Source organism: Limanda limanda, chromosome 10 (assembly GCF_963576545.1).
Source record: "Limanda limanda chromosome 10, fLimLim1.1, whole genome shotgun sequence".
Lineage (NCBI taxonomy): Eukaryota > Metazoa > Chordata > Actinopteri > Pleuronectiformes > Pleuronectidae > Limanda > Limanda limanda.
The window spans coordinates 12,226,490-12,237,697 of NC_083645.1; the positions used below are offsets into that span (position 1 = coordinate 12,226,490).

Consider the following 11,208-nt stretch of genomic DNA (forward strand, 5'->3'; position numbering starts at 1 on the left):
GGTTTCCTCTGGGGAAACAGCGGCGTTCAGGTCATTTAACATTTAAAGTCCAGAGCTGGAGTCAAACATGTGATGAACACGCCACACAGTTATAGGCTAGCTGCTGGTTAACGTGTCCATTTATCCATAGACCAGCTCGGTTAATCAGCTGTAGCTACAAAGAGAGGAAACAGTCTGGAAACAAAGCTAAAGGACAGAGGTAGCTGATGGTAGCTACTGCTAAGTTACCGTTAGCACCTCGCTAGCTTAACTGACTTTTAAAACTAATGTTTCCCTTGCGAAGCATTTCAGTCACCGTCATTAAATATATTAGGTTTGGGATATAATTACCTCCACGCTTCTGTTGTTAAAATGAGGTAGACAGACGTTACGTAGCCAGGGCAAATTTCAAATCTTGTGCTCCATTTTACCGGAAGTTGTAAAGAGGACATTTGACCAATCGGAGCGGCGTGTTCCCATTTGACGTCATGAGCGACGTGTGTTCGGTTTCATAAAACTAAAAAAAAAGTTTAAGAAATTATTCATTACACGTTTTAAACCTGTGAGAATGTTTTATTATGTATTACCATAAACACTACAGAAATAGCTGTGTTTATAATTCCTCATTTTCATTATATGTTCCTTCAAAATTAAAGTAGCTCATTAACCATATTTCCCTTTTTCTAAAATTATATGTCTTAATACAGTTTATTTTATTCATAAAGCTTAGAACACCATTGTAAATACCTAAGCTTATCATTAGGCTACTGTCTAAATAAGTTGACCCAAAATCTTCCTCAGCAATAAAATGACCATCGCATTAAATAAACCGCTCTTACATAGAGTAGGGCTAGTTAAGATTTTATTTCGTTATTAGGGCCAGAGCACTGACAGGCACTGACAGATATTTGAAATTGTAAGGATTATTATTATTATTATTCAGGCAAATTAATTGGCTTTTTGAGGGCTTTAACTTGCATGCTTCTTACCAAATTTTGCAGAAAATGAGAAAGTGGTGAAAATGTACTTTTCATTTATTTTCATTTATTTATTTTATTTATAATTTTTTTGTTTTGTTTTGCTTTGTTTTTAATTTAATTTAATTATTATTTTTTTATTTCCCTCCTGCACAGAAGCGATCTGCGCACCTCCTGCGCAGTAGCGATCTGATCATGATTTATTTGATTTAATCTTTTTTGTATTTTTTTTTCTGAATTTACTTTAATTTTTTTCATTTATCTATTTATTTTTTTTAATTAACTTAGTTTAAGATATTGTGCAATGGATAGGTGATTGAATTTCTGCCAAATGAAGGGGTTCAGTATCTTGCCATTGCCATGCTCAATTTACCAAAATTTCGAAGTTATAAAGTGGTGAAAATTTACGTATTCTGGAGGAATTTTTAATAGGCGCCGCAAAATGGCTCAACGGTGCCCCCCGAGACCCCCGGAACGTGTTCACATTAACCGATCTTCACAAAAATCAATACAAAGGTGTATCATGACCAGACAAACAAAAAAGTCTAGGTGCAATTGGAAAAACGCAACAGGAAGCCTGCTATTTTGCATTTAGTGGCCATTTTGGCTATATTCCACATTTTTACTTTGAGGTACATGTACCAGGGCTTACATCAGATCCACTTCAAATCAGAATCAGAATCAGAATTCTTTTATTTGCCAGGTATGTTTGCACATACAGGAAATTGCCTTGGTGTCATTGGTGCACTACTTTTGAACATAAAACAACAATATAAAAAACAACAATATATAAGAAATAGAATAAAATAAAATAGAATAAAATAAAGTATATATATAAATACAGTAACAGAGTTATGGGCACGTGCTGTGCGAAGGTGCAGAGATTGGTCATAGTGCCAGTAATATATAAGTTATAAATTATAAATTATGTGCAGGGGGTGGGGTGTGGTGGGGTAGAGTCAGTGTGGTGCAGAGTCAGTGTGATGCAGGGGGCTTGTTTGTGAGCCCCACTGCCACGGGGAAAAAACTGTTCAGATGGCAAGATGTTTTAGTCCTGATGGCCCGGAACCTTTTTCCGGAGGGAAGTCTCTGGAATAGGCGGTGACCGGGATGGGAAGGATCAGCAATGATCTTGCCTGCTCTCCTACTGGTCCTGGAGTGGAACAGGTCTAGGAGAGCCGGCAGGTCGCAGCCGATGACCTTCTCAGCTGACCTTATGATCCGCTGCAGTCTGCCCTTGTCCTTGGCAGTGGAGGCAACGAACCAGACGGTGATTGATGAGGTGAGGATGGACTCAATGATGGCTGTGTAGAACTCAACCATCACTTTCCGCGGCATGTTGAATTTCCTCAGTTGCCGCAGGAAGAACATCCTCTGCTGGGCCATCTTGGTGATGGAGGTGATGTTCTCCGCCCACCTCAAGTCCTGTGCAATGATGGTCCCCAGGAATCTGAAAGACTCCACTTTTGTAACTGAGAAGTCACACAGGCTGAGGGGGGCGGTTTGGGCTGGGCTCCTCCTGAAGTCTGCCACCATCTCTACAGTTTTTAAAGCGTTCAGCTCCCGGTGGTTCTGGCTGCACCAGGAAGCCAGGCTGCTAACTTCCTCTCTGTAGGCAGCTTCGTCCCCATTGGTGATTAATCCGATGAGGGTCGTGTCGTCTGCAAACTTCAGGAGTTTGACAGAGGGATGGTTGGAGGTGCAGTTGTTGGTGTAGAGGGAGAAGAGAAGAGGGGAGAGCACGCAACCTTGTGGGGCTCCAGTGCTGATGGACCGGGACTCAGAGACAGGCTTGCCCAGCCTCACGCGCTGCTTCCTGTCAGTCAGGAAGTTAGGGATCCACCTGCAGGTGGGCTCAGGCACGCTCAGCTGTGTCAGCTTGTCACGGAGAAGAGCTGGGGCGATGGTATTGAATGCGGAGCTGAAGTCCACAAACAGGATCCTGGCGTAGGTGCTGGGGGAGTCGAGGTGCTGGAGGATGAAGTGGAGTCCCATGTTGACTGCGTCGTCTACGGTCCTGTTGGCTCTGTAGGCAAACTGCAGTGGGTGGAGGAGGTGGTTGGTTATTGTCTTGAGGTGGGTCAGCACCAGGCGCTCAAAGGTCTTCATTACTAGAGAGGTCAGGGGGACAGGTCTGTAGTCATTAAGGCCTGTGATCCTCTGCTTCTTGGGAACGGGGATGATGGTGGATGTTTTGAGGCAGACGGGTACAACACATTCAGCCAGTGAGGTGTTGAAGATGTCCGTGAACACTGGCGAAAGCTGGTCTGCACAGTGCCTCAGTGTGGAGGGGGAGACAGCTTCGGGTCCAGGTGCCTTGCGGGGGTTCAGTTTCTTTAGGAGTTTGTTGACATCTCTCTCCTGAATTGAGAGAGGTGTGATGGGGGGGAGGGGGCAGTCAGGGGCCATATTGTGGGGGGGGGTTGAGTCTTTGTCAAGGCTGGGGTGAAGAGGTGTAATAGCTATGTGGGGGGGCTGGGAGTCTGGGTTAGAACTGGTCCATTGTCTTTCAAATCTACAGTAAAAGTCATTCAGTTCATTTGCAAGTTTGAGGTCTTCCACGGAGTGTGGGGATTTGGTTTTGCATCCGGTGATCACCCGCAGCCCCTTCCAGACTGACGAGGAGTCGTTGGCTGCAAACTGTTGTTCCAGCTTCTTTGAATACTGTTGTTTGGCCTCCTTAATCTCCTTGCCAAACGAGTATTTTGCCAGTCTGAAACTATCCATGTCCCCACTCTTGAAGGCCGCCTCATCTTCAAACGAAGCTGTTTGAGTTTTGCTGTGAATTGAGATGAGTGTCATCACATACACAATATGAAGATACAAACTAACTCAAAGATCAATTTTTCGCCAGACTGTGTGACTGTGGCGTCAAAGTTTGATTACATGCCATTAAAACACAATGTTCTGTATTGCGGACATACATGGACCATGATCCTTCGATGCTGAGCCGTTAACAAACAACTCCACTCCTGCTGTGTCAGTGGTCTGAAGGAATCTTTATGTCTTGCAAATAAGATGTCTCACTCTCTCTCAGAATTGGGACATTTCCTCAAACCGTGTAAACATTGAGGTACGGCGAAGGTTCATCCTTCGCCAAAAGAGACGATGTTGTCCCAACTCCACTGTGCATTGTCCTATCACCACCAAACTTCTGTCTCATGATCAGAGTCCAAGCCTGAACAGCTCTGTGTGTCAAAATTTCCAGTCATTTTTTTTTTCAGGCAAAACACATGCAACGCTTCAAAATGCATGTGCTCGTGACTGCCCAGTGCTGCTTTGCAGTCCTACTTATATTTATTGTTATTATTGTTATTATTATTATTTTCCTATCTATTATTATAATTACCATTCTAGGGTAAAGAGAACAACAGTTCAAACAGTTTAAATCAGACAAACATGTGAAAACATCTCTCGGATTATTTTATTTTCAGTTTCTTTCACACTGAACCTTAGATGTTTCCAACCGTTCTTCATCATGATCAGGGCTTTTATTTTGAAAGTCCCGGATGTGCGGTGGCGTCACTCTGTGGCTCTTGACTTTTGGTTCTGCTTATAAACAGAGTGGCTGAAGTTTAGTTTCAGCACCTCCTTTGAACTCTCCTTCTGGATCTCCTCTGGATCTCCTCTGTGGAGCTCAGGTGAGATGACGACCTCTCCCCCCGGCTCGAAGGCCCTTGACGGGATGTACTCGCATCTGATCGAGGCCGAGGACGAGCAGCACCGCAGATCAGATGTGGAAGGTAAGAATCAGATCCAGATGTTGATCTTCTTCTCTATCATGTACAACACAGAGTGGAGAGAAGTACATGTACTTTCTTTTACATCTATAAATCTTTTACCTTCTTATATCTTTGAACCAGAGAATATTCCCAGTTTCCCAAAGCTTGCTTCTTCTACTATTATTATTATTAATAATAATAATAATAATATTAAATCCTGAATATGTGTATAACCTGGTGATTTCTGCCTCACATCCACACAAGTGAAAGTAATTTGGGCTCGGTTCGAACATTGTGGTGCAGTTCACACACGTCCCTGAATCTGTTCCGACACGTCTCAGATACAAGTCAAACTTTTCCTTAGTAAACAAAAGGCTCCAAACTTAACCCTTTGATACACAAGCTATGCAAACCCCCTTAGGCACAACATGGGTAAACAAATGACCCGTATTGACTTACAATGTTATTTCATGCATGGCTGAGTGTTTCTTTGCTATATTTTTGGAAATCTAATTATTTCATCATTTAATATTCAAAGTATTCATTAAATATCTTGTTTTTGATTACCACAAAACTTTATTTTCATTTTATCTTTCATAATTTATGAACTAAAATAGTTTTTGTATTTTTAAATAAAGTTTACACACATGGGTCAAAAATGACCCGATGGAGTTTAAATTGTAAATATCTTTGCAATGAATTTATTTCATCATTCAGAATTTCAAGAATTCCTCAATTAACTTGTTTTTGATCATCACAAATTCTTATTTTCATTTTTCCTTTTCTACTTTTTTAATAAAAAACATTTTTGTATCACTACCCTTCCATGGGTCAAAAATGATTTCACATGTTATTTCATGCATGGCTGTGCTTCTTTGCTATATCTTTTGAAATCTATTCATTTAATCATTTAATATTTCAAAGTATTCATTCAAATATCTTGTTTTTGATTACCACAAATCATTATTTTCATTTTCTCTGTCTTAATTTTTGAACTAAAATAGTTTTTGTATTACTTCATCACGTTTACACACGGGTCAAAAATGACCCATGTATGCAAGTGTGAATTTGATAGGATCCTTTGATTTGTAAATGTTTGTAGTTAGAAACATGTTTACTGTGGACAACTTTTCACATGCCACACTTGTCAAAACTACTTGTCAGAACTTAATCATGTTGACCTAGCTATCGTAAGCTAGAATTTACCTAGCTTACATAAGCTAACATTAGCTAGCTAAAAGAGAATATGTTAACAGCTAGCTAATAATATTCAACATATTTATCTTTCCCACGAGTAGAGGGAAATAATGTTCAAATGTTATTTGCAGTTATCTTTACACAAGATATCAAATATTTTCTTAGGTAAAACGATTGTAAAATAAGACATGAATCCGATGTGCAAAAGCAGACCGTTTAGTTCTGACAAGTAGTTCTGACAAGTGTGGCATGTGAAAAGTTGTCCACAGTAAACATGTTCCTAACTACAAACATTTACAAATCAAAGGTTCCCATCAAATTCACACTTGCATACTTAATACGTTAACTTGATGTAGTAATACAAAAACCATTTTAGTTCAAAAATTAAGACAGAGAAAATGAAAATAATGATTTGTGGAAATCAAAAACAAGATATTTTAATTAATACTTTGTAATATTAAATGATTAAATAAATAGATTTTAAAAGATATAGCAAAGAAGCACAGCCATGCATGAAATAACATGTGAAATGAATACGGGTTTTTGACCCATGTTGTGCCTTAGAAGGGTAGTGATACAAAAATTATTTTTTATTAAAAAAGTAAATAAGGACAAATAAAAATAAGAATGTGTAATGATCAAAAACAAGTTAATTGAGGAATTCCTGGAATTCTGAATGATGAAATACATTTATTGTAAAGATATTTACAATTAAAACTCCATCGGGTCACTTTTGACCCATGTTGTGTATCAAAGGGTTAAGACAATTAGTGTTGAATTCTTTATACACAGTTCTAGAAGCCATGGAATTGTCTTTTTAAAATTCCAAAGCCAAGTTAGAGCTCTTCGGATCAATCCATCGTGATGTGAAAAGATGTGTGATTCTCACTTTTATTATTGATTAGTGCGATGATCGTTTTTTCTCATTAATAATTTGCACAAGTAGAGAAGATTCTGTTGACTTTGACCACAAACAGAGAAGAGCATCCACATTTTGAAAAAGAGGAAACTTTGGAATGTTGAGCTGAAGAAAGTCTCAGCCCCTCGGCTCCACTGAGGTTCCTCTGACGTCTCTGGTTTTGTGAGGACATCGTGTGAATCAATGAACGAGACTCATTTGCTGTATTTTTGCTTTGTGGATTATTTCTTTTACTTATTTGTTTTACCCCCCCTCCGCACAGTCTCCCAGGTCAGACTGCCCCCCCGGCTGAGCGGCCCCAGGCCCTACCGCCTCGCCATCATCTGCCTGGCCACGCTCTGCGCCATCCTGCTGATCTCTATCATAGCCATGGCTGCACAGGGTGAGTAGACGTCAGGTGACCGCTGCTGCTCCTCAGGTGGTTTGTTCTGGGACTGAGGTGTGAACTGGCTCATGTCTGTTCCCAGCTCAGAGAGCAGGTAAACACTGAGTCCCCGTGTTCCAGCTCTTCTGTTCTCCGACTGTTCACCTGCTCGGATGGCAGGAATTCACCACTGCTGACTTTACACTTTCAGTCCAGAAAAGAGGATCTAGTGGTTTGAGCGTTGCCACACATTTTATGGAATATTAGCCAATAGTGTAATGTGACACACTATTGGCTAATATTCCAATAATTCCATGTTTATGTGTGCATGTGTGCATGTGTGCATGTGTGCATGTGTGCATGTGTGTTTGTGCGTGTGTGTGTGTGTGTACTTGTTATATTGAAAAAGCTGCGGAGTGCAGAGGCTGAAAAGCTGATTCTGCTTTTAATCATCCCGTTTACTAAACTGCTGCCAGTTGAGTCAGAGGCTGATTTCAGACCTGATCTGAACCACTGATGTGTTCCTCACATGTTCCTGACGTGTTCCTCACATGTTCCTGACGTGTTCCTGACGTGTTCCTGACGTGTTCCTCACGTGTTCCTCACATGTTGTAGAGGTTCTGTCTGTGAGAACAAATGTCTCAGTCAGTGTCTCTGGGCATTTTCTGGAGGTTTCTAACACGTGACAGACGTGAAACTGGAAGAACACAAATATCTCAGCATGAAGAAGAGGAGCCGTACACGTAGAAGACGAAGACATCAACTTGGAAACACGAAGAGATTCCAGATCTTTTAGGGATAAGGGCCGACACCGGTGTGGATGAGCTGTAAACAACAACACTGATCTTTCCACAGCAGAGTTTCTACGTCATGTCCCGCCTCCTGCTGCTCTACAGGCTCCGCCCCTCGCCTGGATGTTCCCCCCATGTTCCTGTTGGTGTGAACGTGTCGGACCCGACAACCTGCTGCTGTTTAGTGTATCTGACATTGGGTTAGAGTGAGTCAACAGAGGCGACGAGGTTAAAATCTTCTAAAAGATTTGGAACGTCATATTTGGGCTGCATCTGAATTCACTCTCTTTTTTCTGGTCCATGGTTCCACAGGTAAAAACAAAGCTCAGGGAGGCGGTGAAGTGGCCCCGGGGCCACAGAAGCAGACGCAGGATGTGAACGTGACGGCTCTGACCGCCAACAACAGCGCTCTGATGCTGGAGAAGAAGCAGCTGCAGGTGCAGATTGACGAGCTGCTGGTCAAACTGGCCACCTTGATGGCCACTAAGGGTACAAACCTTTTGAAATGGACGTGTAATAAGTAATCAATTATTTCAGATTCATGGTACTGGTTGGTTGGTCGTTGCCTGGAGACGTCATGAAACTGTCGGGGGCCATTCATTTTAAAAACATTTAATACGGTCAAGGAGACCAAATTAATCAAAGTGTGTTTGCGTCTGTGTCCTTCTTCAGCTCCTGAGGTGATCAAACCGACCGAGGCCGCCATCGTCTGCCCCATGGAGTGGCAGCTCTTCAACAACAGCTGTTACCTCATCTCCAGGCTGTCCAGGGATTGGCATGAGAGTCAGTCGTACTGCCAGAGCCAAGGAGCTCACCTGGCCATCATCCACTCGGCCGAGGAGCAGGTTCGTCACAACACATCAGCTGCTGTTAGAACATGAACATTAACTGTTAATTAGTGACGAATACGCTTTTTCCTTCTCAGACGTTCCTGTGGGATCTCCTTCCCAGAGGCCATTGGAACGCCTACTGGTTCGGGATCACTGACGGGCAGACAGAGGACCAGTGGAAATGGGTGGACGATACTCCAGTGGTCGGAGGGTAGGTTCATGGATTCAGCAGCTTGTGATTGACTCAGTGAGTTGGTGTCTTTGGTTGTTCAGAGGATTTTCCCCCTTTTCTAACAGTCTCCTCTCTCCAACATGCTGCTGGAGCTTCTTGTTGCATTCGTCCAAAGAACTGTGAACTTTGTGGATTTCTCTCAATTTCTGTTTCTGAGTTTTTTCTCGAGGTGAATCGTGTGAGGTTCTAGCCTTGACACAGAAACATCCCAAAAAAATGTTTATCTCGTTCTCTATCTCGTGAAAAAAAAATCCCCTTGTTTACAGAACTCTTCCCCCTCGACACAATAACCATTTTAACCGAGAGTCCATCACTTTTAAACCCTTCTTTCCATTTTCACGTGAATCCACTCAAATTACAACTAGAATCTTGTTTTCAAAAGGGCCTGAAGAGCAAAGAGAACCAGAAGGAAGAAGAGACTTCAGAAGGAGCTTTGAAAGAGATTTAAGACAAATTTACCAGAAGCTTTGACCATTTAAAAAAAGACTGACTTTTGCCCCAAACTGGTTTTCTGGCTCCAGTCTGAGACACACAAACACGACTGACTAATGGACCCTGTTAAACATTGACTGGTCCCAGACCTGCAGACTTCGGTGCATGTTTTGATGATCTAAGTTACAGATGTGAGAGAACAGCAGGAGGGAGGCAGGATCCTGTCTGCCAGCAGCAAACAGCCGCTGACTCTGACCTCTGACCTCTGTCCTCGGACCTCTGACCTCTGATGAAAAGCAAAGAGAGAGGAGCTGAAATCTGTGACACAGATGTTTTTCTTCTGTTTGCTATCCTCTGTGTTTACTTGATGTTTCTAATTTCAGATTTTTTCTTCCTCATTTTTTCTTCCTCATTTTGAAAAGAATTTCTGATCATCAAATTTTCTGATGACCGATCTTTTGTCATCCCTCCTCTTGTCGTCCCTCTTATGGCCCCTTGTTCCTTCCCTTCCTCTTTGTCCTGACTCTGCTCTGCTGTCTCACAATGATTTGACATTGACTTAAATATTTGATCTTTATTCAATACTGTGCAACTTTTATAATTTGTATCCAAATTTAATAATTCTACGGTAAAGAGTAAGATTTCCATTAAATCATTGACTGTTTATGGATGAATTGACTGAGTCGTTGAATCTTCTGTCCTCACTCCAGTTTCTGGGAGGTCGGCGAGCCCAACAACCACATCAACGAGGACTGCGGCTACATGATCAAAACTCGGGTGCTGACGCGAGTGGCCGTGAGGAGCTGGTACGACGCCCCCTGTCACATGGGCTTGCCGTACATCTGTGAGAAGGAGATGGGCGCCGGTGTCAGCACGGCTATGCCACACTGAGGCGCCGAGGAAACCATTCGCTGGCTCAACAAACGCCTGCAGCTACAGATATCTTACTTTCTTAATTATCTTTCAAAACCTCAACTTTTAATTCACGTTATTTTGATATGAAGACATTCCGATGTTGATTTTGCATGAAACAATGGACTCATTAAAAGTCTGGCTGCTGTTTAACTTAGTGACAGAGAACGGGACTAAAGAGGAAATGTGAAGCAGTAAAAAACTGTATTTAGTATCAAATGCCGGTAAAGTAAGAAAAGTAATCAAATGATTTTACTAGTTTGTGAAACAAAGGACGTAATTTTCCACTTCTGATATGTGCGTAGAAGGAAAAAGCAGGACCTGTGCCTAAAATCATCACCACCATCAATATTAACTTACAATTAATTAAGTGTGAATATTAACCTAAAATAAGAAAATAATTCTAACCGAATCCTTGTTTCTTTTTACCTTGACTTAATGCATCATTTCACTTTGGCATTTAACACCATTCTTATGAATATCATCAATTTGAATCATTACCAATTTCCTTAGAATCTCTTGTTTAAAATCAATATAAGTAAATGAAAGAAAGAATATCTGATTTTAATGGTTTGTAATAATTGTACATATATAATGCTTTACACGAATGTCAAATTTTTACACGCTTGTATTGGAGAATTTATAAATCAGGGATTCAAGATAACTTTTTACGTTTTGATGTATTTCTAACATGCTTGTGTTTAAAGGTTTAAGGCTTAATGTCAAAATCTATTTGTTTTCTCATGTTTATTAGCTAGTTTCATAAAAACGTGGCCACTAACTGTAAATGTAATTGTCGAATAAATACTGACATACTGAAAAATAAATCAATACTGAAAGATAAACTATTCCA

General features: G+C 41.2%; 1 protein-coding gene across 1 annotated transcript; it reads left to right on the top strand.

The window, feature by feature from the left end:
- Positions 1–4,501: 4,501 nt before the first annotated feature.
- LOC133011528 (CD209 antigen-like) lies at positions 4,502–11,208 on the top strand. Its single transcript, XM_061079264.1, has 6 exons — positions 4,502–4,699; positions 7,057–7,176; positions 8,262–8,438; positions 8,622–8,794; positions 8,875–8,990; positions 10,154–11,208. The coding sequence occupies exons 1-6, from the start codon at positions 4,603–4,605 to the stop codon at positions 10,332–10,334; spliced, it is 864 nt and encodes a 287-aa protein (XP_060935247.1). The 5' UTR covers positions 4,502–4,602; the 3' UTR covers positions 10,335–11,208.

Coding starts and splice junctions, on each gene's coding strand:
- LOC133011528 (XM_061079264.1), top strand. CDS start 4,603: ATGACGACCTCTCCCCCCGGCTCGAAGGCCCTTGACGGGATGTACTCG. Junction 4,700..7,056: donor CCGCAGATCAGATGTGGAAG/GTAAGAATCAGA, acceptor CCCTCCGCACAG/TCTCCCAGGTCAGACTGCCC. Junction 8,795..8,874: donor TCCACTCGGCCGAGGAGCAG/GTTCGTCACAAC, acceptor TTTCCTTCTCAG/ACGTTCCTGTGGGATCTCCT.